Source organism: Hevea brasiliensis, chromosome 12 (assembly GCF_030052815.1).
Source record: "Hevea brasiliensis isolate MT/VB/25A 57/8 chromosome 12, ASM3005281v1, whole genome shotgun sequence".
In the NCBI taxonomy this organism is placed as follows: Eukaryota; Viridiplantae; Streptophyta; class Magnoliopsida; order Malpighiales; family Euphorbiaceae; genus Hevea; species Hevea brasiliensis.
This window is the reverse complement of record NC_079504.1, coordinates 28,726,403-28,752,503: the sequence shown is the minus strand read 5'-3', so window position 1 is coordinate 28,752,503 and position 26,101 is coordinate 28,726,403. Positions and strand designations below refer to the sequence as shown.

At 32.4% G+C, this 26,101-nt stretch overlaps 2 protein-coding genes across 5 annotated transcripts; one reads left to right on the top strand and one right to left on the bottom strand.

Moving 5' to 3' along the window:
- The first annotated feature begins 9,142 nt into the window (after nucleotides 1–9,142).
- LOC131171386 (uncharacterized) lies at nucleotides 9,143–10,028 on the top strand. The gene has a single exon (XM_058131413.1). It carries the CDS (start codon nucleotides 9,255–9,257, stop codon nucleotides 9,975–9,977), a length of 723 nt encoding a protein of 240 aa, XP_057987396.1. The 5' UTR covers nucleotides 9,143–9,254; the 3' UTR covers nucleotides 9,978–10,028.
- Nucleotides 10,029–12,828: 2,800 nt separating this feature from the next.
- LOC131169127 (uncharacterized) lies at nucleotides 12,829–25,757 on the bottom strand. 4 transcript variants are annotated; one of them, XM_058131405.1, is made up of 20 exons: nucleotides 25,105–25,757; nucleotides 24,833–24,961; nucleotides 24,562–24,729; nucleotides 24,384–24,467; nucleotides 24,208–24,258; nucleotides 22,570–22,626; nucleotides 22,411–22,493; nucleotides 21,495–21,618; nucleotides 21,351–21,410; nucleotides 20,065–20,304; nucleotides 18,871–19,018; nucleotides 18,275–18,402; nucleotides 17,747–17,794; nucleotides 17,413–17,543; nucleotides 17,167–17,249; nucleotides 15,339–15,442; nucleotides 14,800–14,870; nucleotides 13,769–14,067; nucleotides 13,493–13,650; nucleotides 12,829–13,205 (listed from the first exon to the last, which is right to left on the bottom strand). In XM_058131405.1, the coding sequence occupies exons 1-19, from the start codon at nucleotides 25,393–25,395 to the stop codon at nucleotides 13,496–13,498; spliced, it is 2,454 nt and encodes an 817-aa protein (XP_057987388.1). In that variant the 5' UTR covers nucleotides 25,396–25,757; the 3' UTR covers nucleotides 12,829–13,205; nucleotides 13,493–13,495. The 4 variants fall into 4 exon arrangements, with proteins under 4 accessions (XP_057987388.1, XP_057987389.1, XP_057987387.1 ...); XM_058131406.1 differs by having other exon boundaries at nucleotides 12,829–13,142; XM_058131404.1 differs by having other exon boundaries at nucleotides 12,829–13,650.
- Nucleotides 25,758–26,101: the final 344 nt, after the last annotated feature.

Sequence of the window (26,101 nt, the reverse complement as noted above, 5' to 3'; positions counted from 1 at the left end):
AGTGCCCTATTGAAAAAATGATATCAACAATGAAACAACATATTATTTTGCCAAAAAGAAAAAATTCAAAACATCATTGCATTTTAGCTTTTTATTCTTTATTAACTCTATTTTAGCACAATCTCCGATTTCTATTCTTTAAAATTTAAATTATTTGATAAAATTATCAAATGAAAGTATAGTACATTACTTCATATTCTTTTCATTAATTTTAAAATTTAATGACTCTTCTCATAATTGTGTTGCTATTTTTGGAATCTCTCACTTGCTATAATTTTTTCATATTAATTCAAATTTTAAAAAAAATTCTTTCATAAATTAAAATTATGCTATTTATTTTATTTAATCTACAATTTTAATTAAACTTATTTTTCATGATTACTTTGAAAAATTAAATTCAAAATAAATTTGATAAATTTTTTAATTTTAGATCATCAAGTTTAATAATTCTTAATGTTAAGCTTTTTTATATTTTAATTAACAGCAGTTCTATTTAATTTTTACCGAGTAAATGAATAACAAATTCACCTTTGATAGCACCAACTAGCTCATTTGCTCATATCTCAATTAATGAATCTTGAATTTTAGTTGATTGTCAACGTTGTTAACGTGGATACGGCATTACTCTAGGTGCTTGTACAAGGGGTGATCACACTCTTTCTCATTCATGCATGTATATGGACAACGGATGTGTGAAAATTAATTCATCTTTGTTAAGATCCCACAATGATTTGGGATAGGAGTAATAAGCTCCTTATATGGCCTTGGACACGTCTCTCCCCTTAAGCTAACTCTTTGGGGGGTGAGTTAGACCTGGTGCATTTTCTTAAGATGATATTAGAGTTTCTCCAATCAATATTTAGGCTTTTCATAAGTGTTTCACACTTCAAATATTTGGTCTTCAGCGTGAGAGGGAGTGTGCTAAGATCCCTTGATTCTCCCCCCCCCCCCCCCCCCCTCTTTTCTGAGCTAACTTTTAGGGGGTGAGTTACTCGGCTCATTTTCTTAAGAATCTTACCATTGCTTGGACTAAAATGGGTACATAGAATTGAACACTTGACTTGGTAATACATCATATAATTTAACACTAGGAATCATACATTCACATAATATAAAAGGATAATGTTGTGGACTGCGGAAATATATAAATTGCAAAAAAAAAAAAAAAAAAAGCAAATACACAAAATACCAATATTTACGTGGTTCATCCTCTCAACATAGGGCTACATCTACGGGCATGCAATCTTTCACTATCAATAATTATAAATCATCATTACTAGCTCAAAACTATATTATCCATAAATCCAATTACACCCAAAAGAACCCACACTGCATTAAACTGCTCATAGTAAATACATTAGTTAGTCCCTCTTAATCTCCTCTAAACATAACCCAATATATTTACTATTAAAATACTACACCACAAAGGGTATCTTCAACTATATGGGCAAGAGCCCTCTCACCAATGGATAAGAATCTCTTCTTCTTGAATTCTATGTCATTTCTTTACCTTAGGCCGAAGCCTCTCTCCACTGCAATGGGCAAAAGCCCCTCATCAATGAGCAGAGCCAAATCCGCAGCAATTGGCAATGCCTCTCTCTACAATGGGTGACAGTCTCACTCAATGAGCTGAAAGCCAAATAACCTTTTCCATCATTCTTCTATTTATAGTGTTAACTCCCTCAATCCTAATCTAATTAAGAGTCCCACTCAATTTAGGAATAATACTAAAATAAGAATTATACTCTATATAGAAAATATTTCTCTATCCTATTGAGAAATATTTCTTCTACTCAAATTAGAAAAAGGTCTCTTCAAATCTTACTAGGATTTTGAGTCATAATTCTAATAATCTCCACCTTGACTCAAAAATCCATAAACCATTGCATATCTCAAATTCTTGGGTGCCTTCAATCATCACATCTTCATGCTTGGGCTTGAATGCTTCAAATCAACAATCTCTTCAATCTTCATCTTGGGTGTAACTTGCTTCTATCTTCAAAAAATTTTCGGTTCATTAATCTTATTGATTTTGCATCAAGAGCTCCACTTCAATTTCAACTATCCACCACCACCATTGTTGCATATACGAATTTCCACGTGTCGCAGTAGCTCCACCTTCAACTAAACTCACCAAGATCTTTCCCATGCTCTGATACCAATTTATTATGTACTGTGGAAGTATATAAACTGTAAAAGAAATAAAATAAATACATAAAATACCAATATTTACGTAGTTCACCCTCTCAACATAGGACTACATCTACGGATATGTCATCTTCTACTATCAATAATAATAAATCATCATTACAAGGTCAAAGCTATACTATTCATAGATCTAATTACACTCAAGAGAACTCACGCTACATCAAATTACTCATAATAAATATATTAGTTAGTCCCCTCAATCTCCTCTAGACATAACCCAATATATTTACTATTACAACACTACACCACAAAGGGTGTCTTCAACTATATGGATAAGAGCACTCTCACCAATGGATAAAAATTCCTTCCTCTTGAATTCTATTTCATTTCTTCACCTTAGGCCGAAGCCTCTCTCCACTGCAATAGGCAAAAGCTACTCATCAATGGGTAGAGCTAAATCCGTAGTAATTGGCAATGCCTCTATCAACAATGGGTGACAGCCTCACTCCATGAGCTGAAAGACAAATAACCTTTTTCATCATTCTTCTATTTATAATATTAATTCCCTCAATCTTAATATGATTACGAGTCCCACTCAATTTAAGAATAACACAACAACAAGAATTTTACTCTATATAGAAATATTCCTCTATTCTATTAAGGAATATTTTTTCTACTCAAATTAGGAAAATGTCTCTTCAAATCTTACTAGGATTTTGAGTCATAATTCTAACAGATAATATACCATACATATCAAACTCATGCTTTCATCATTCAATGCATGCATGATTCTAACGTTATGCAATCAAAACGCAGAAGCTCTACCAGTTTGTGCAAGGCAAAAGACTTCCTAGTTCTCTTATGCAACTCAACATTATCTTCTCTTTACTTCACATCAAACTTCTCTAAAATATCCTTTTTTGGTTATAGAGTATCTTTTAGAGGACAGAAATGATGTAGTGTAGTATTGCCAATAGATAAGCCAAAAAGAAGAGAATCAGAGTTTAGAGTTGGTAGTTAGGCAAATGACAAGAGGTGTTGAATTTTTTTATAGTGAAGCAAAGAGAAGAAGTGACATTGTGTCGGTGTGTTGCATAGCAGCAGAGCATGGATTTTAAGGCGATGAACAAGCAGGTGACAGAAATCGCTGGATTGAGACTTGAGGTTGAGGAATGGGAATAGAAGAGAGATTGTATGTTGGTTGATGATGGAAGAAGCCAAGAAGGTTGGGTTGGGCAGGTGCCACCTTTCTTGCACAAGGGAGGGAGAAAGTTTAGCAAGACTGTAAGACTAAGGGAGGGGAGTGAGAAAGGAAGAAGAAGAAGGGGTTTTGGGTAGTGGAAGTGTAACACCCTCATACTAAGTAATCTATACATTTTACTGTTCTTATGACTAGTGTCTGTCCGGACGGTTAAAATGTCTAGAACCATACCTAAACCACCCAGGAAAGCCATAAATAAAAATTAATAGAAATTACATGAAGGTGAATGGGAAATACATAAAACAAAGCATAATTGGTTAAATGAGCCGAGGTCCCAGCGATGAGTGACCAACTCGGGAAGTGACTGTGAGCTCAGTTGCTACCCTAAATTCGTATAGGATCCCATGACACCGTAGGTCAAGGGATAGTTGCGAAATTATTAGGAACTAGAATGCCACGGAAATAAAAAGAGAACAAGTTTAAATAAGTGAATCAAAACTCAATGGGTAACCAAGCACTATTAGAAAGATGGATTAGAATCGATGAGGGGCATTTTGGTCAATTCACTCTTAGAGGTGAATTTTGACTTACTTGTCCATTAAAAATGTATGAGATTAAAATAATGAAAAAAAATTAAAAATGAATAGGTGTAGGGAAAGAAAAGAAAATGAAAGAAAAGAAATTCACACTTAAATGGGATTTATGACATCACAATGATGCAAGCATGACACAATTAAAATTTTAATTTTTAATTATATAAATTGAGGATAATTATAACATAAAAGAGACAAAATAAAAAAAGAAAAAAAATTCACTTCTTCTTCCTTCTAGCAACTGGCTCCCTCTCTCTCTCTAATCTCTCGAATTTTCCTCCATTGATGAATGTCCAAAACTCCAAAAAACCTTGAATTTCCTCCTAATTTCCATAACCATTATTTGGCCTTGGTAGGAAGTTTGGCTGCCATTAAAACAAAGAATTTGAAGAGATTTGAAAGCTACAAATTCTGCTCAACAAGGTAAGTTTCCTTTCTACCTTAATTAGTTAAGTAATCTTTGAATTAAGGTTGTGAGGAGGAAAATTAACTTAAGAAAAGAAAGAAATATGTAAGTATGGAGGGCTACACAATTCGGCCAGCCATGGGGGGGTGTAGGATTTGATGTGTTTTGATTCATTTGACTATGAATTCTAGCTTAGGTGATGGTTTATACTTGGATGGTGTGATTGAATTGCATGGATGTATGAAATTGGAAGGATGGAAGATTAGAGTTTGTTAAAAATTAGGGTTTTGTGATGTGTTGACTAATTGATGTTTATTATGCTTAATTGTGGCCATTTGGTGTGTTTGGATTGAGAATTAAAGTGAACTGATGAAGGGAATTGATAGAATTGTAATGTGTGAATTGCTGGATTTCTGGACCTTTGAGTCCAGTGGGTTTGAATGGCTATAATTAGAGCTAGACAGCTTCAATTGGTGTGAGGCTAATTGGAGATGAAACTTAAGACCTAAAGCCACAAATTTCATGAAGAAACTTTGCCCAAAAACTGACCATAAGTGATTTTAAAATTGGCTTGAATCTGGACTTAGTGTCCTGAACCTGGGCAGAAATGACAAAATAAACAGTGTTTGGTCAATTAGGCATAACTCATTATAGAAAGCTCCAAATGACCTGATTTTTAAACCTATGAAGAGCTTCGACATAGTAGAACATTTTTCATGTGGATCAGTAATACTAATCCTAACCCAATCAAATTGCTAAGCAAAGTTAGTCCAATAAATCTACTAGAACCAAACCTAACCCAGAAATCCTGGAAAAATGGCCATTCGACCAGTTTTGGCAAAAATGCCATAACTTGGGCTACAAAACTACAAATATAGTGATTCAAAAGCCAAAATCTTTATAAGACTTAGAACTATAACTTTGATGTTTTGACCAAAACCTAGATCCTGAAAAAACTTAGGGAAATTGTTAGGACAATTCAAGACTTCCCAATCTGGAATTCCTACATTGGAACCAATTTATCCATTTGACCCTAGAATAGTAATTAGACCATAACTTTCATTAGAAAATTCCAAATGAGATGAGCCAAAATGATATGAAAACTTAAGACTTAGGGTTACAACTTTAATTCAGGAACCTTACTCAAATTGTGAGAGTAAGGACCTCAAATGTGAATTGCAAAACCTGATCTGGAACCTGAAATTATGGAGTTGTAGGGTTATAAGTCCAGGTTGATTTAATTACCAAAACTCATCCTATACAGCCCCAAATTTAGAAAATTTTGAACCTGATATCCATGAGACATAGTTGAACAAATCACATGAAGAACACTAATTCAAATTATGACCATAACTAGTTCAATTAGCTTGATCAATTTGAGTTCTAGAATTTGCCCTGTTCTAGACCAATATTGGTCACTCGACCATCACTTCGTTAATTGATCATAACTAGAGCTATACAACTCCAAATTTAGTGATTCAAATTGGAAATTAAACTTAACACATAAAGGAACAACTTTCATTAAGATCATATCATTAAATGAGGATTGGAAGTAGGTTGACTTTGGGTGAAAATTCAACTAAGTTAAGGTTCAAAACTGTCCATAACTTAAATTTCTTAAAATTATATAAGTAACTTAGGCATTCATTATACCTTCACTTGAGTAATTATTAGAGATAGTTGGGATAAGTATTATGACATCTCCATTGTTTATTTTCAGTAGAAAAGGAGCCTCCTAAAGAGGGAGAAAATTGAACTAAGTGAAAGGAAGTATAAAAAAGGTTTGAGCACAATTATTTCTAATTCTTTGCTTTCAATTTAGAATTGCTTTGAATGAGCCTATATGAATGATTTATGATTTTATTTGTATTGAAAATTTTAAATTGAGGATTTGTGTATTGCCAAACCTATAAGAGAAAAATTATGAATGAAATGTGATTATTGGCTTGCAATGAAATTTTTGAATGAAATTGTTTAGATTTGTTTTGAAACCACACTTGGCATGACAATTCATATTGTGTTTCTCCTCCATTCATTGGGGTCGAGTTTGATTATATCAACTGGTTGAGTTCAGATGAGTACTCATATAGCTAGCTAGCCACCTCCCTCATTAATTTCGGTTAGTGAGGTTGTAGATTGCTTTGTCGTGGTGTACAACACGACATTGATTGTGAAATTTTGTGTCGTGACCTAAGTTATGTAAATTATTGGCAACACTATTATTTGCAATTTATTTAGATAAAGTGTTATTAAAAATATTGGTATCAACTTTGTGATTTATGGATTTGTGAAAATTTTAAATTCCTGCTTATCAATTGATAAATTACGCTTTTAGTGACTTTTAAAAATTATAGTTGTGCATCACTGAGTGTAATACTCAGCGATAGCTTGTTTATGCTGTCGCAGGTAAGGAGATAGATAAAGCAGCGAATTGAGCTGCTTGCAGCGGGGATTATAGCTAGATTTTTACCATTTCCGGATATATCAGTTATACCCTTTGTAATTTTTTTTTTTATGTAATTTGATCTGTATGTATTTTAAGACAGATGAGCAGTTGTACAAAAATCTTGTATAACATTTGAGTTTGTGAATATTGAAATCTTATTTCTATATAAGTATTGATTGCCTTGAAATGAAAATGGGGAATGAATTGTGAAATGTTGAAAATGTTGAGATTGAACTTGGGTGTTATTATAAATTGGCTTTTTCAAGTAAATTGAAGAACTTTTTTCTTATAATTATAGTTGTTATTCTGCCAAAATTTTTGTAAAATTTAAAAAATAAGGAAAAAAAAAATGACATCTCCCTAAATTTAAAAGGATACTTTAACCACTATTTTATAGTCATTTGAAACTCTCAAATGTATTGGAATTGTTTTAAAATTCTTTGTAGTGTATTTAATGAGTTATCGATAAGCGAAATTCGATAATTCATTAGGTATACTACGGGATCATGTCATGCCTTATGAAAGAATAAGGTGTGACAGGAAGGATATTTAGGTACTTTAATTTTTTTTTTAATTTGTAAGTCAATAAAAAAATTAAAGTTAAAGAAATTTTTATAATAAATTAAAATTAAGAGAAAAAATAAAAAATAATTTATAATTTACTTTCTGATATTTGATGAAATATGCTACTTAGTCTCTATACTTTTAAAATTATGTAAGTTAATTGCTCACTTTTTAATCCCTTTATAAAATAGTTGTTGCCATTAAAACAATTAAGTGTCTAATATTTTAATGAACTAAAAATTAAATAAATTAGTTCCTTATTTTTAAAAATTTACATTTAAATAAATTATATATTTTATATTTAGATAATTATATACATTATATTTAAATTTAAAATAATATATATACATATATTATTTTAAATAATATAAATATATTTTTTTATTAAAATATCTCCTGTTCATAATATTTTTAATTATGTTAAAATTTATGCATTGATATTTATAATTTTTATCCATTATATAAGTGTAATGTGATAAACGCATTTAAAATTAGGGTATTAAAATAATTTTTGTACTAATTTATAGTTAAATTTTACTGATAACTATTATGTTAATTAAATTGATGAATATCATAATCAATAATATTTTATTTATTCATATTGCATAGTGTTATCATATTAACTATAAATTATTTTTATATTTTTTTTATTAATTTATTGTTATATTATTCATCAAATTAATTAATATTATAATATATTAATTTTTATTTATATTGCAAAGATTGGCATATTAACCGTAAATTATTAATTTGAACAATATAATATTCATTCATAAAATTTAGTAAAACAATATAAAAAGTTATTTTAATTAGGGTATACATGTTGGGTTCTGGTTATAGTTAAATTCTGCTTAAGAATCAAATCAAGGTCAAACCTTTGGTTCTTTAATATTTAAGAACTAGATTTAAAATCAAACTTTGATTTCGGTTTGAATTGATTTTAAGTAATTTCAGTATAATTCTGATTCTAATTTGATTTCAATTTCAATTCAAATCTCGATTTTTTACACATAAAAATTACAACATTATCGTGCTTGTTTTATAATAGTAAAAATAATAAGACATTTCTAACATCAAAACAATAATAAAAATAATAATATATATTAACATTAAAATAACAATATTAATATCAAAAACATTTTATATATAGTCCTTAGTTATATTATATTATCTCTTACATATTTCTTAATTATATGATTTTAACTAAAAGATACATATATAATTAATAACTAACAAACATGTGATTTAATCAGATAATTAAAGATTATAGAGTGATTTAATACATTTATGAATAAGATTATTTAAAAAGAGATAGAAAAATAAAAAATAATATTAAATTACATATATTGACATTAAAATTATAAAATAAATTAAAAAATATAAAAAATATATGTATAAAATTATTTTTTCAATTTAATATAATTTTAATTTATTTTTATATAATTGAATTAAAATAATAAACATAAATTTAATTTTTTACTATAACGATTTTCCTATTTCACTACAATACAACGATTCGGTTTGATAAGAAAATAGTACACAGCTCTAATTTTAATCATTCTAATGTGACTACACACATTTACAATGGGTTTAAAATTGAGGTTTGGCAAACCCAAGATAGCGGTGGAAATTAAAATAGAAACAGTGATGGTGCATTGGAAAAGGAAGGTGGCAGGGTGATGGGTAAATGGTGGTCTGCGTGGCTAAAGTCCACTTACACACTCTGCAGTGCGTCTATAAATTAAAGGAAGCCTCTTTCGTTTTCTCTTGCCTCCATTGCCTCAATTAATTGAGTCCAGCCAAAACAAAACATCCCTGTTCTCTCCGACAACCATCTTATTCTCATCTTCCTAAACCCTCTAAAATCCATTTGTTCAACAACACCATCAATTAGTAATGGAGAAAAAAATTCTTGACTACACCTTGGTTCCTCTGGGGCTGGCTATAATGGTGGCGTATCACTTATGGCTTTTCAATCGAATCATGAACCACCCTTCCAAGACTGTTATTGGTGTCAATACCATCAATCGCCGCTTCTGGGTTCAGGCCATGATGGAGGACTCTGCCAAGAATGGAGTTCTTGCTGTGCAGACTCTGCGAAACAATATAATGGCATCTACCCTTTTGGCATCCACCGCAATCATGCTCAGCTCCGTTATTGCGGTGCTCATGACCAGCGGCACCAGAGGTGATCGATCTGCTTGGATTTTTGAGTTTGGAGATGCCAGTGAACTGGGATTGTCTATAAAGTTCTTCTCTATATTGGTATGTTTCTTGGTGGCTTTCTTGCTGAACGTGCAATCCATCAGGTATTATAGCCATGCAAGCATCCTCATTAACGTGCCGTTCAAGAAATTGTTACCTGATCACAACCACCACCATCTGACGGCAGAGTATGTGGCTAGGTCCGTCAATAGGGGTAGCTATTTTTGGTCGTTAGGATTACGTGCCTTCTACTTCTCTTTCCCTCTGTTTTTGTGGATCTTTGGGCCCATTCCTATGTTTTTGTGTTGTTTTGTCCTGGTTTTCATGCTCTATTTTCTGGATGTCACCTTCGAGTGTAGCTGGGCTGTTTATGACCACAAGGACCAGGATATTGAGACCCAAAATCAAGTTTGATTTCATAGGACTAGAGAAATTAGGCGAAAAAAAAGTGCATTTTGCATTCAATATTCAATCCAAAAGTTGAATATGCAATCAATTAATAATAATAATAATAATAATATTGCCAAATTTTAATTCAATGATATTAAAGTTTTGAATTTGAATTGCAATCAAAATTAATTATACCCTTGGTTGCACCCTTTAAAATATTCAACAAGGCAAAGCCAAATGACTGAAAAAGTTTCTTGGGTTCCAAGTGGGGAATATCTGTGATAAACTCTCAGTTTTCTACTTGTTCTTAATCACAGTTGGGAAGTTAAATATGAAAAGTCTCAAGCATGGGAATTATAATTTTCAAAATGTGGAGGCTGTGATAATGCTTTCCACTTGTGATTTTAATGGTAATTTGTTGGCGGATTTTGCACAAGGAGATAAAGTATCTTCTAAAGTGCGATGGTAGATGCATAAAGCTCCTCTGCTTCATCAATTTATAAGAAGCAAAGTCAAGACAAATCTCCACATGGACGCAGCCAAAAGCAATTTCCCTTATATATATATATATATATATATATATATGTCTAAGTGGAAGATATATATATATATCTTCCACTTAGACAATTTTTCACATGACTCAACTTTCTGGGGGTCATAAATCAAATGCAATTGAGTATTGCATAGATTAGGTTCATGATGGATATAAAGACATTTCATTGCATGCGAGTTCCATTGATTTTATGTTCTGATCAAACTTTAACCTGGGTTTTAACCAATCAAAAATAACTCAAAAAGTTTTTTTTTTTTTTTTGGCGTTAGTTATGATTAAAACTCAAACTTGAAATCTTCAAATATTTTAAAAAATTCTAATATTACTGAATTAAAACTCATCTTCATTCATGGTTAACTATATGTGCAAGCACAGCCTTCCAACAAATCTTGTTGAATAGCCTCAAATTTGTATTATGCTGAAGTTAAATGTGAACAGTATCAGTTGACTAATTTTGAACATGTATGGTGAAAGTATAGCTTTTTTTTCGTTTCCAGGATCTTTACTGTATATGTCTTGGAGATTTGAGATAATGAGATGCCCAATAAGCATTCTGACAAGGCTTCAATCCACTTTTTTGGTAAGTCAAAACTACCCCACCACATGACATAAGCTTCTCTTTTGTGGGATACTGAATGATGATTTTTTTTTTTTTTAAAAGATTCTCAAAGCCCTGAGAAAGCAAAGAGAAACATGGATCTGAAAACTGGGAATTTTGACGAATTGCTACTCTTTCTTGATTAATAGACATTATTCACAAGTTGGATATTTAGCTTCTCAACAACGATGTGAAAGGAAAGAAACCTTATGGTGAACCTATTGAGTCAGTTTTGTGGGGTGGCAACACTGTTTACACTCAATGATTGTTATTTTCTTGGACAAATATTGAGAAAGAAAATTAATTCCCCTTCAGTATGGTTGTCAATGTGTGTAGAAGAGAGAAACCCCAAAATTTTTATTCAACAAGACACAGTTGAAGTGATAACTTTCTGCTATATAGAAATTCATACACATTATAAGCTGCTAATCAATTTGGCTATTCATTACTTGATGAAATTAAAGAGACCATTTTTGTAAAGAGTGGTGATTATTATGGCTATGTGAATTTAATGGACGATACCTCCTTCAACCTATTATGAGCTCAGCTCAGATGGAGCCTTCAAAAGCAGCTGCAGGTTGGCCGGCTTATGGTGGATGTTTAATTCAAGACGGTAGGGGCAATTGGCGTAGTGGTCTCGCAGCTGGTTTCGATAAGACTTGGGTTATGGGTGCTAAGCAATGGGCTATCCTACCATGAGGGGCTCAATTGAACTTGGGATTTGGGTTACTGGAGCATTGTTTTCGCAGCCGTGAATTTTATCGTTGGCAAAGGTGATCCTAAGAAATGTCCGATCCATCATAACCTCTATCAAGAACATGCTTATGTTGAGTTGAGAAGTTCATGTCTTTCACATTTTATTGAATAGTGTACTTCTGTGCGGACTTAAATAATATATTTTGGTAGCTCTGTTTGAGCTTTGCTCAAGAAAAAAAAAAAAAATTTAATTCTTTTATTTTAACAAAACTATTTGATTTTAAAAATATATATCCATGTATTTTGATCCATTTACTCTTTAATTTCTTTTGTCATTTTAAGTCTTAATTTAAATTTTATTTAATCTTTATAATTTAAAAAATATAACTATATAACCGCTCTATTTTTTAAGTCTTAAACTATTTAGTCTCCATAAAATAACAATAATTTTTTTTTTTTCATTTGAATGCATTGAGCAACAGAAATTTTGATTTAAACTAAATAAACAGTGAATGTAACAAAAATATAAGGACTAACTAATATATTTTTTAAAATTAATTTTATTAAAATAAAAAAAATTAAATAATAATCTTTTCTAAAAAAAAACTTTCCAAAAATATTTTCAAAACTTAGGAAAGATTGAGAACTTTAGGTATCCTTTTAAAAGCATATTCTTTCTCATATACACAATATCTAAAAATTTGATTTTATTAGCGTTCAGGATTCTTCAAGCTTGATCTTCTTGATCTTGTAACTTAATTCCAGGAGATATAATCCTTTTAGAAGCAATATGAAACTATTCTTTCAACACAACTCAAAGTGGTTAGATCAATTTCATTTAGGTTTGTTATTATCAAATCAAGTAGTTTTGAAGCTAATAATAAGCAATTAACTTTATCAAGTAACACTTACTTATGCAAGGAATTTACCCTACAAGGGGTGAAACTCAAAATGAACCAGAAGAAAATGTATGGTTATAACCTAAGAAAACAGCAAAAAAACACAAAAACAAATTGGAAAACAGCAAATTGAATAAACAAGCAACCGTTTTTATATTTCTGATAACAGTTTGCAACTAGCAAGTCATTTTACTCATCTTTAAACAAAGTGTACTGAAAGAACACCTAGCATCATTAGGTCTCCTTCAGTATCTTCGACGTGAACAAATCGAGTCTTTCAGACTATACATGCAGGTAGGTAATTTCACTGATGTTGTCCACACTCTCTGGTGCCACATTCTCGGAAGTAATTTTGCAAATCTTCGTTTCCCTCCATCTTTTAAATGTCAATTTTCAATTGTTTGCAGCCCTGTATACAGCAGTCATTCCTTTCTTCCTTTTGCCTAAAGATGATGTCGCAATGTTGTTCAACAAAATCCCTTCTTCCCAGGGTTTGGCATACAAGTCTACAAAAAGAAAAAACAGTAATATACAAGCACACAAACATACAAATAACATTTTAAGTACTTAGAAAAAAAAAGCTGGAGCAACATCCATACCGGTATTCATAAGCTACTACTTATACACCAATGTAAAGATGTAAAAATTCACTGAACTAATCTATGAAGATTTCAGAAAGCAGCCAACTCTGACTCCTGGACACATGCCCATATCATATATTCGTCTCTGAATCAAGTAACATAGTTATGGACCAACTTAACTAGGCAGACAGACATGTCAGCTTATTTCTTACCATTCAAGTCCCAATATCCATTAATTTCAATTTCAACTTCATGTTGCCAGCTTGAACTACTATTTCTTCTTTAGATTGATCCACTCTCAAAACTGTTGCTTTTCTTCCTAGGGATGAAACATACACTGTATCACCAACCTGAGGAAGCTCAGTCCTTACTGCAGTGAACAAGAATACCATCAGACACAGCTTTCAAGTGATGAAACGCAGACACATTTTGAGCCTCCAGCAGGCCACTGGACCTAGTAAAATATTTCATCAGGGTTTTAGATATACCTGATGGTGATTGTGTTCTAATTTCAACTGCAGATAAACTTCTACTTGCTGTGGTATTTCCACTATTATCAACTGTAGGACATTGGTCACTTGTCAAAAGTTTTCTTTTATTGGCTGTAGGGGGCTCAGAAGGTTTTGCTAAGTATGCACGAAGTTGCCGCACTTTCTTGTGAAGGGTAGATCGTGCCACAGCAGCAGCCTTGGAGATTTCTTGCATCTTCCAGTGTCTTTGACCAGAACCATGCTCCACAATCTTCCTTCCGGCCAGCAATAGTTTTTCATGAAGATTTCTTGAGAGCCTGTGGTAAAAAGACAGATATTAGAATATTAGATTAGCATCCACAAGCATACAGATTCATCTTTACTAAGCAACATTTAAACACTGAGAATCAATGTTATATGATAAATGTTTACCAAAAAAAAAATGTTGGACTTGCATCACTTGCCACGAAGAAAAAGTTAGTTCATCTTCTTTTAAGGGAAAAAGAAAATGAACTCATAAAGATGATTTTGAAATTTGAAGACTAATCTTTATCAATAAAAACAAGTATACCCTGGTGGAAAATAACTTAAAATATAAACCATGGCTCTTGAGCCCTGTTAAATTGAATAAAAAAACGTGATTATTGTGTCTATTAAAATAGCAGAGATTACATATTAGTTCATTATGACCATACTAAGACATACTGCTCAGAAAAAGACTTTGTAGTTGTTGCTACCAAAACATATAGATCCTTCCACAGGATAAAAACTTGAATATGTACTGAATGGATGTAAGCATGCGTGCATACATGAGGTTAATTTCCTACTACAGTGAAATGCCATATTGTGAAATGAAAATTTTATGGAAATACACTAATTTAAAATTTTTATTTAAAAAAATGACAAACAGCTTAGGCCTGTATAGGCACATTGACAGGCAGAGTACACAGATATTGGCCATTACTATGATAATTTTTTTTTTCTCCAAATTAACCCTGATTGACCTTACAAGAACAATTTTCTAAAGACTTTAAGCCATAGATTCTCACATCAGATGAAGTTGTGCCTCATCTAAAAGCTCTTGAAAATCTTGCTTGAATCTTTCCATATCAATTATGACCTGTAAGATATTGCAAGGATTATAGTTGACAGTTGAAGAGAACAATGAATCTATCATCCAGTAAACTGATGGGTTGAAAATGATAAAACTCCAACAAAAATATATATATATACAATCTTCTCCCATGCTTACGATTTTCTTCTTTGAAAAACTAGTGTGACCTCTACCTATAATACACAATAACACAGTTAGAACAACAAACTTCCGCTGAAACTCACAACTAAGCAGCATACAGACCAAAACTATCTTGATCCCAATCTTGTTGGAATTGGCTTAAATTCAATAACTATCGGTCAAAAAATGCATAGGGTTTCCATTGCATATTCATGCAGTCAAATGGAAAATTGCAGTAGATATTTCTAAAGGCGAGATAGAAACAAACCAATTTCAAATGAATACTGTGGGCTGGAAACCAATTTCAAGGTTAGTTAAAAACAAACTTTTTTTTTTTTAAATTGTGCTTGTTACCTCATTAATCTCTGCACTAGCAGCACCATATAATTCTCGAGCATTACTAATAACTATGCCCGGCAGTCCCAACTTTTCAGATATGTTGATGGCATTTGAACGACCTATAAAAAGAATCACATTTCTTAAGATATGAACTAAGGCCAAGTGAGGAAATACCAACAGCTGCAAACAACAGAAAATCAATACTTGATCTTATTTCACCTTTTCATGTAGATGAATATGGAAAATACTTGATGCCCGTGTATCAGAAAAATGAGTCTCAAATACAAACTAACTTATTCCTTAGAAGAAAACCATACTGAAGTTCTTAAATTTAGAGAGAAGTGCATTGTCAAGACTAATAGTAAAAGGCTTATATTCTCGAAACCACAGTTGCTCATGCCAAGCCTTCAATGCACTCTCTCTCTCTCTCTCTCTCTCTCTCTCTTCCGAAACCACAGTTGCTAATGCCAAGCCTTCAATGCACACACACACACTCTCTCTCTCTCTCTCTCTCTCTCTCTCTCTCTCTCTCTATCCCTTCCCAAAACCACGGTTGCTCATGCCAAGCCTTCAATTCACTCTCTCTCTCTCTCTCTCAAAGGGTTATATTCCCCTCTCTTCCCAAAACCACAGCTCTCTCTCTCTCTCTGTCTCTCTCTCTCTAATGAACACCTTTTCAACGACGGAGTCAAAAATTTAGTTTGAGGGCAGGGAGGCGCCTCTCTCTCTCTCTCTCTCTCCTCCCCACACACACACCCCAACACCCCCAACACACACACACAAAAAAAAAAAAAAACAACAATCCTAATAAACACCTTTTCAATGAGAGAGTAAAAAATTTAGCGTGGGGACAGGGAGGAGGGGCAAAGTTTGACACCTATACTTTATCATAATACTATACAATAAATTTTTTGTTCATAAAATATCTAATAACAAATATTGATCAATTCCACAAGTACATATATATATATATAACAGAAAGGAAATCTAAATGGTGAAAAATAACTTGATCATGTAAAACACTCAAAAGAAATAAAGTAACATCATAGGAATAAAAAAAAAAAGGCTTTGCAATAAACAAAAGTAATGTAACCACCAATGAGAAAAGGTTTCAAATTTCTAACGAAGCATATATAATTCCATAACTTTTAATTGTTCAGTTGTTAATTGTTATGTTTCAGTTGTAAGCCTGTCATGTATGCTATAAACATGAGCCAGTTTCCTTCTTTACAGTTATTCCAAATTTTAGTTCTGTGAATATTTATGAGGAAAATGGAGTGAATTAAAAGAAGTTTATTTCCACAAACATAAGTTCCTGAGATCGAAGGGTTCTTTCCAATGTTGCTAATCATAGGTAACAAAGCAAGAAAAGAAAGTAAACAAAAAGCCACCACCAACCCAGATTTTGATTTCACAGTCCTTGTTCCATTAACTTGATCCCGAACATTGGGCCATGACACATGATAGGTAGTTATCTGCAGAAGAGAAAGCATTCATACCTGCCCCTTGATTTATTTGCAACAAGTTTGGCTTAGGTATACCATATCAGTTAGTTGGAACATGAAAAGTCATTCTGTTTCAAATACAAACTTTCTATATGCAAATGCTAAGAAGATAGACAAATTTTTGCAACCGTTTGGGAACAGATTGAGGGTTCTGTTTCTAATGTTAAGTAACCAACCTTTTGTTCTGTGTCCTTGACTTGACACCAAAATGATCACAACGAAAGGGAAAAGAAATATCATATTTAAGGGATAGCTTCAATAACTTCGTAAACATCACTTCACATATCCAGTGTTAGACCAGAAATATATTAAATAATCAAGCAACCAAGAAAGAAAACCTGGTATTCCCCAAAGAATCCTGTAAGTTGGCTTTAGATTCACTTCATCAAACTCCATGCAAGCATTTTCAAAGGTGCCATTACTGTCATAGAAGCAATTTTTAATGTGAAACCCAGAACAAAAAGCCAGCAATCAAATTTATTTCTCATATCAAAGGATGAACCCTATGTTGAATGAGACATATAAACAGAGAAACATGGCAATCCCAGAACAATTATTGCATCTTTACTATATTCACCACATGCCTGTATTTCAGGGATTTAAGTTCACCATGATGCGTTGTAGCTATTGTCAATAAAGCACCACCGTCAGCAAATGATTCCAGCAGTGACATCCCCAGTGCAGCTCCTTCAAGCGGATTTGTCCCTGCACCAACCTAAAAAATGCAAGATGTGTGTATTCATATGTTGTTTGCATTATCCTTTACCTCTCTTTGTGAGTTAGTGGATTAAAATCTTTACCTCATAGTTATATTATCATATGTTATTTAAGCTGATATAACCAGTAATACAGTATCCAATGAGATAACTATCACCAACAAAAGAAAGAAAAAGAAAGAAAAAGAAAGAGGGAACATACTTCATCCAGTAGCACCAGTGACTGATTTGTTGACTGAGACCGAATGTCCTGTAAGATAAACCAATTAAATTGCTTGTACTTTCTCTCATCAGAAAAACATAAATAATTTGGGGGAAAAAATTACCACAGATTGTGCAGGACGGTAAATCATTGCAATAACTTCAAATGATGTGCGCCTTTTAATAATCTCAAATTTTAATAATTCTTATTAACTATATGCAATCAATATAAAAAGCCTATGAGGATGTTAATAACATGCATGGATAGCCCAACTCATAATGGCATCAAAAATAGAATAGTGCATCCAGAGTAAATAAACTTTGTAATCAGTTTACAGTACCCTGGCATGCATATCCATCATTTGCACACACACACACACACACACACACACACACACAAAAGGAAGAAGAAGAAGAAGAAGAAGAAGAAAACTAGCCCAAGCAAGCAAATAGCTTATTGTGCCATAACCCAAAAAAATCCAGACACAAATATGCTGAAAAATAATTCTAAAAGGGATATTCCACGTACACTTATTTGTTTCAAATGGCCAGAGAATGTAGATAAAGATTGGGACAACGACTGCTCATCGCCAATATCAGCTAAAATGTAATCAAACCAAGGAAGTCGTGCAGATTCAGAAGACAAAACATAAAGACCTGCAATGTTGAACAAATTAGTTGAAGATTATATGATAAATGACGTTATTTTATTAAGAAAATAAAGCTGACAAGTATAACATCTAATGCAATACTAATTTCTTGCGATATATAATCATTCAGTTTTATCATGAACCAAGTGGGAGATAAAATTGAATATGATTTCCATCATCAATATCAGGAAACAAATTAACCAGCTCAATTAATAGGAAATCAAAATTTCTAACTACTTTTCCATCTTATAAGTGGCTTCAACTTCCTTTACTTGATGCCCAATGACAATATCTAAAGTTGTCTACACTAATAGATATACTCCACATCATATAAACAGAAAAGCATCACGAAATTAAGATTGAGAAGAGGCCAAAAACTCAATCACATGATATAAGAACTTTTGATTCCCCTATTCAACATCCCATGGAAATGTATGACAAGATATACAAAAATAATCAATAGTGTTGAATCAACCTGATTTGCCCATCATAGCAGTCAATCCAACAGTCTTTAAGCAAATGGTTTTTCCCCCTGTATTAGGACCGGTTATAACCAGGACTCTCGTTTTCTGGGCAATAAAAAGATCAATTGGAACTGGATGAACTTGTTCCACTGCAGAAACCTGACAGCCATGAATAAATTTCCTCTAAATGAAAAAAAAAAGTAATAAGTCACCTAAAAAAGAAATAAATATGAAAACCTCCCAAGGGTTTTCATAATATAAACTTTAGCATTTGCTATTTCAAAATGACCAGTTTTGGTCCTTGTAGTTTGTTAATGACTACACTTTAGTCCTTCATGATAAAATTAAGAATTTTTTCATTACATTTTAGTCTCTTATATTTTAATTTAGATCACACTTTAATCCCTCAAAATCTTGTAATCTTCACTAATAGTACTATCAGGACTAAAATTGCTAATTTTGAAATAGCAGGGACCAAATGGCAAAATGCATTTTTTAAGGCAAATATCAAGAAGTGTTTTGTAATTAACCCCATAAAGAAAAGTTGAATGAATTTAAGAGGCTTGAAAACAATAATGAAAACACAGCCACAAATAGTTTTAATAAACAAACAATTACATATAAAAGACGCCTGTATTTCTAAGGATAAAAGATCTACGTTTCTTTCTCCTTTCCATGAACCATTATCCCCTTGGAATTTTCTCTTAATTTCCCAAAGCAGAAAACAAAAGGAAATAAACAAAAGATATGCAAACAATCAGAATGACGGTAGAAAATTGCAGAAGTTTAACAAGGAATGAAAATGTTAATTGCCCAAAAATTATTGAGCTTTTCCCAATACTCGATTGTGGTTGTGGCCTGTACTTCTGAAATGACTAATTTCATCCCATGCTTTAGTTATTGGTTGCTGTTGTGGTCAGGCCATCTATTCTAAAACCATTTAATTTCATTACATGCAAAATTAACTTACAAAAAGGTTGATAAATTTTGTGGCCTCTATTAATGGACCTATCTTTCTGTTGATATATCCCTCTGTGACGACAATATTGGAAGCTGATTTTCGAAAGAATTAGATGGTCACTTTCAACTAGAGTAAATCTGTATGGGCCAAAGTTGGTCACTTTCAAAGAACTAGAAATTAATTGTGCTTAAACCAATGAAAACAAATTTATAACTCGAGCTGGTTAGCACAGTGTAATCCTTACAGCAGCAGCATTTTTGGCATCCTTCTCCGCCTTCTGCAAATTTTGTCGATGCTGCTGAAGTAATAAAGGATGATAAGCTTTGGGTATATACAATAGCCACTCTCTCTTAAAGGCGTATGGTGCCTTTGAAGCTTTCTTCTCTGATGATTCAGCAGAGAAGGATCCATCAATGTCTTCCGGCAGATATAAATCAGGGCATGCACCTTCAAATGAAATACTATAAGTTGCTCGGGCATTGATCTACATGTAAAGAATCACAATGAGGAATAATTCACCACAATATTTAGCTAAATTAACATGAGAAAGTGCAATAAAAATGCAAAGATTATCTGAAAATGCAATAACTCTTATGGAGGACCTTGTGTTGAGACTTGCACAACAAGCTATATATTGTGTTTATGCCCTGAAGGCAACAAGGTTCTAAATAACAAAACGGTCATGGTGTTGCAGAATTGGACCAAATCAACACTAAATTGGCCACCACTACTATGAAAATTTTCACAAAATTAGCAAAAGAACTCAAATCAACATTAAATCAAGAATCTAACTAAAACATGCAACATATCAACACAACAAACACCTAAAAGAACACTTTATGGGGTGATAAAACATGACTTACTTTATTTGAAAGAGTTGGTGGGTCGCTGAGAAAAAGGAGAAGAGTAAAACAAAAAATGGATGCTGATAAGAATTACCGGGGTAACAGCTGTTACACTGCTTGTGATATGGAGTGTAACATCTGCTACTGAAATTTCAGCCGATATGCATTTTACTTCCATTTTAAAATCACAGAAATGCATCAGAGACCAAAAGAACAAATATCAGCCCCATAAAATCACATTATAAGTCCCAATATGTTACATAATGGAAGATGATATGATATTCAAAGTCCTGGTAACATAAAGCACCATCACTGCCCATAAAGGCATAAACCTTAGTAAGTACTCCCATCTTTCATGAGCAATACTGTCCTATGATTTAGACAGAATAACAGAATATTTCAGCCAATTCAATAGCACCCAGAAAGTTACGTTACAATGAAAAATTCCCTAATAGAAGCTAAACAGAATTTACAACTTCAGAAACTCACTCCTCTGATTTTGAAGGTTGGCTAAACCTTTTCGCTTACTAGTAATTGTGTATCAATTAGAACATATCAATTATGAAGCAGGAATAACTATAAATATAGTAGCACCTTTACTCTGAAACCTTATTTAATGGATAATTTTAGTGCCTATGTGTATGAGAATGAGAGAGACAGACATAGCAGAGCGGCAGACACCTACCACATCTAGTTGAATTACGTTTTTCAATACTTTTTCAATGTCATCAAGATCCTTTTGCATCTGCATAAATTACAAATGAAAACATGATGACTAAGGCAAGAATATGGATAATGAATATAAATTTCACCAGATGAAACCAGCTACCTTTTCTGTCAACACCAAAAGCACATCTGTCTCTGCCTTTGCCACTGATGCTCTTGTTCTTTGTAACTCATCATTCAAAGGAACAGCTGAGAGTGGTTCTAAAATGCTTCCTGTGCCTGAATCACTACAGCGGCATATTATTCAGAAATGGAATATTTAAGCATTTATAGGCTAAGCCCCCACAAATTAAAATATGGTTAGGCACAGAAGAATATTTACGGAAAAAAAAGGGAGAAAAAGGCGGTTAAGTTAAAACTTAGCATATCAAATCCACAAGACACAATTTAATAGAAATGTTAATATGGATCTCATTTCTATGCTAAATAACATTTTCTTGAGAAGTTGATATATATATATATATATTAAAATGTTAAATTGTGTAACCAAACAATAAACACATGGTTTGAGTTTTGGAAGTTCCAACTTGCCAGATAATTATTCAGAATCTTTATGTATAGGTTTAGACTATATGATCAAGTTTTTAATTTAAAAAAATGTTAGAAAATTCTCATTCGTGAAATTATCTGTGTGCTCAATAACTTTAATTACCATGAAGCATACATATTGCCTTCACTGCTGAGTTAACATAGTTGACTGGATCCAGGCATTGCCGTTGAGGCCTTGATGAAAGTGGCACTTATACCACAGTAGCATCATGGTTGTTGAAAATCATTGGCTCATGATTAAGATCATTTGCATTGGACAATAGACTTTTATTTTCCATGGAGAGAGAGAGATAGTGTTTGTCTTTTTTGATCCACAAAAGTTAATAAAGAAAAATATCTCTCTCACACACAATCCATAAAATCCATCAACTAATATATTCAAGTGAAAAAGCAAAGAATTCTGTGAAACTAATCTTACATATATATTCATGTGAAAAAGCAAAGAATGCTGTAAAACTAATCTTACACACCTTGACAACAGTAGGCCCTTGAAACTTGTCAGCTGATTAGTCCCTGATTTTATACACCATCTGCCGTCAACATTAGTTGCTTCCTGAACCAATACTGTTAAAATAGCTGGGAACAAAACATAAAGAAGCAGAAAAGATCATATCTATAGATGATCTTACCAGAAATGATGCTTCTTTCATATCCTTCCTAATTATGCTGTCCAATAACTGATATAACTGAACAAAGAACACAATAACAGAGTCAAAACTGAAGAAGTCTGGAATAAAATGTAGAGAATTCACTTTGAAGATATATTGACCAACTCAAATTATTAATCAGAGGACACCATCAGATTAACAAGTAATCCAAAGAATAAGGCACTTATCCATAAGAGCAAAGTTCATAATTTTCATTTTTGGTATGCAAGACGGGAAAAATGTGTGTATGGGACATCACTGGACCAGACAAGACAAGACAATTGTTGTCCAGCCTAATGTTTGGTGTGAAATAGACAAGATCACGAAACAAACTGAATTGTTAAAATAACTAAAATACCCTTTATGTTGCCTCTAATCTCTTAATTAAAAGTATTTATTAAACAAAATAGTACAGCATAATAAAACAAAAACAATATTTAGACCCAACATATATATATATATATATATATATATATATATATATATATATATATATATTGGTTATTATTTTTTAAAATTTCAAACCTACAAGTGGAAAATAAAATATTTATTTACATTATTTTATTTTTTAAATGCTCTATTTTTTATTTTTATTGCTATTGTAACTTTTATAATTTTTTGCATTGAATAATTATTTTTAATTAAATATTACAATTATAAATTTAAAAAAATAAATCAAAGTTAACAATCTTTAAATATTTAAGCATATTATTGTAAATAAGTAGGAATAACCACATCCATCGGAGAGTGAATGTAGCACACTGCGCACATTGGGGATAAAATGAGAGTGTCCATTAAGATGGTCTAGTCAAATCAAACATAGATAATCAAATGCTCCAGTACGAAAAATGTAATAAATTAGTGGTGAAATGAGTAAAGAAGAAAATAGAGAGATCTAAAATGGCGTAGAGAGAAGTAACATAAAAAATTAACAATTCTTGAATATCGATGCGAAATGGGTCTTAAACAGAGCTAAATGGTGAAAAATGATCCATATAGTCAACCCCCAACTAGTTTGGGATTAAGGCTTAGCTATTCTTATTGTTGTTGCTTGTCTCGAGTGTGTATCATATGCAAGACAAGAAGGATTTGTCCTGTCTTCTCCCATCTTGCATACCAAATGCAGCCAATGGGACTAATATGCAAAGGCCAGTCAGCCCTAGTTTTAGGCCCAAGCAAAGGCTAACATACAACAGAGAAGGGACATTCATCCTCAAGTGAATTTTGCAAGCACTGCGAAGGACTTTTACATCCCTTTCAATGTCTTCATACAACATCTAAGGTTCCACAACAAAATATAGCCCCTACTTTAAACAAAAAATCTTAAACAAAAAAATTTTTTTTTTCTAAAAAAAAAGTGAGAGATAGGGTGAATGTGCAATCCATATCCATGAGATAAATAGTAATGGAATCGCATCTTGATAAGAAAGGCACCAGGGTGCTATAGGAGTCTTTAGAAAATGTATTATATTGTCAATATGTTGTTGGCCACAATTTTCCTGTTAAGATTTTCACTAGTATCCCTTTTGAATTATAAATTGATGCCAAACTTGAAGTTTTTACATAAAACTTCTGGAAATTCCCAATATCAGTTTGACTTCAGGTAAAAACAGATTTTACCTTTTTTTCAAGTATCCGTACTTGATCACGTGATCTTCTCAGGGCAGGACTCTACGCCAAGAAACAAAACTGAAATAAGACGGTAGAACTTGAAAGCAATCATATTGAAAAAGGAAAAGTGTGTGCAATAGAGCTGTCAATGTGTGTATAAACTCAGAAAAAAATAAGGAACAAACAGCAGAGTCTTTGACAGAGCCATCTTCATCTATAACTTGCTGTATCATCCTAACTAATGATCGATTTATAACCAGTTCCATTATCTGCAAGTCGTATATATCCAAAAAAAAGATAAGAAACAAGACATGAACCTCTTCAAACAACAAATTTGTGGATTAAAAACCGAATCCTTATTACCATTTGGGAAAGAGGCATAAAGCGATTGTACCAATCAGCGTCTTCCTTGATTGCAGCTTCAAGATTAAGCCGCAAACAATCAGCAAGCTCTAACATAGCTTTAACAGCCATTGCTTCATTTGCACCGAGTGGTAAACCCCTCCAAGCATGTCCAATAGCTGATTTCACCTTTTTAAAAGGACAAACAAAACAAGACACTTGGAGGACAAGGGGAATTATGAGGAAATAGCATCAAGAGCAAAACAAACGGAGAACATATCAAGTGACTAACCAGAAGAAGATCGATGCCAGTGAAGTCCAAGCGGCAAGCACCGTGCTTGTGCATTTCCACAGCCGCATTTGTTTCTTGCAAAAGCATCAAACTTTCCTTATAGCTCTTATTCAAGGACCATAATTGCAGCTGCCATCCATCCAATTCATCAAAATAAAGCTAATGTGAAAATGGGTTCCTGCTTTTCCCATCAATTTCTTAATTTCTCGAAGAATTATCAAATTTTACTGAATAAAAATATCATTAAACAGCAAATGAAGAATAACAGTAACCTTGGAGGCTTCACGACCCAAGGAAGTGCCGGCGAAGGAGGAGACCAAATCGCAGAGCTTATCCCATTCCAAGATTCTGAGACTGTCATAGTGAACCCCAAGTTTCTTCAGCTCCAAATAGTTGTTTTGAGGTGGGAAAACGTTGGAACAGAAAATTTGCTTGGGGAAACTGTAACCTCCATAATACTTGTTCAATCTAACACTGCTACTACTCCTAATCCTGAATAATTTAATCTCTGGGAGAGGATTGTATATGGTTATCCGGTTTCCAAACGCCGCACAGCATGTCATCGTTCTCCTTTTTCGTGAGAAATTACAAGGAAATAGAGAAATATAAGCTTAAAATTGGCAAGTTTCGTTCACCAATTTCTAATTTACAAAGTCTGGTTGTGTGTGAGAGATTGGGATTGGCTACGACTACGAGTGGCCTGTACAGAGAGCTTGGAAGTAGAAGAAAGATCATGTTTATCAACTTGCTAAAGATTTTCAACGAGGGGTGAGAACCATTGGTTACGGGTTTCGAACCATAATCAAATCGTTACAGAACAATTTGAAAGATAGTTACTAAATTGTTGGTTTCAATTGGAGCCTCAATTTAAAATAATTTAAAGGTGGATTGGAAAAAGGATGATTCAAGATAATTCAGCAGATGATTTAGGATGGTTCAAGGATGATTTTAAAAAGGTTAAAAGAAAATTTTATTGGGTTAAAATTAAATTATATTTATAAAAATATTTAATTTTTTTTTTTAAAATATGTCAATTAAAATAAAATAAAATAAAAATTAATTTATTTTTATAAAAAATTTAATAAAAAAATTAAGATTTATTGAAAAATTAGAAGTGAAATTTATTTTTTTTAAAAAAATTAAAAAAAGTATATGAATTTAATTTTATTCAGGGCTTAGAAAAATTAAAGTTTTTGATTTTATTATTTATCATTTTTCTAAAAATCATATAATAAAATTTAATAATTAAAAAAATATAAAAGAGAAAAA

Bases quoted from the DNA above. Each gene is read 5' to 3' on its own strand.
- LOC131171386 (XM_058131413.1), top strand. From the start codon at position 9,255: ATGGAGAAAAAAATTCTTGACTACACCTTGGTTCCTCTGGGGCTGGCT.
- LOC131169127 (XM_058131404.1), bottom strand. From the start codon at position 25,395: ATGACATGCTGTGCGGCGTTTGGAAACCGGATAACCATATACAATCCT. The intron at 21,619-22,410 runs GTGTGTAAGATT...ATGCCGCTGTAG, and splicing joins AAGGGCCTACTGTTGTCAAG to TGATTCAGGCACAGGAAGCA. The intron at 17,795-18,274 runs GTACGTGGAATA...TTTATCTTACAG, and splicing joins GCCATTTGAAACAAATAAGT to GACATTCGGTCTCAGTCAAC.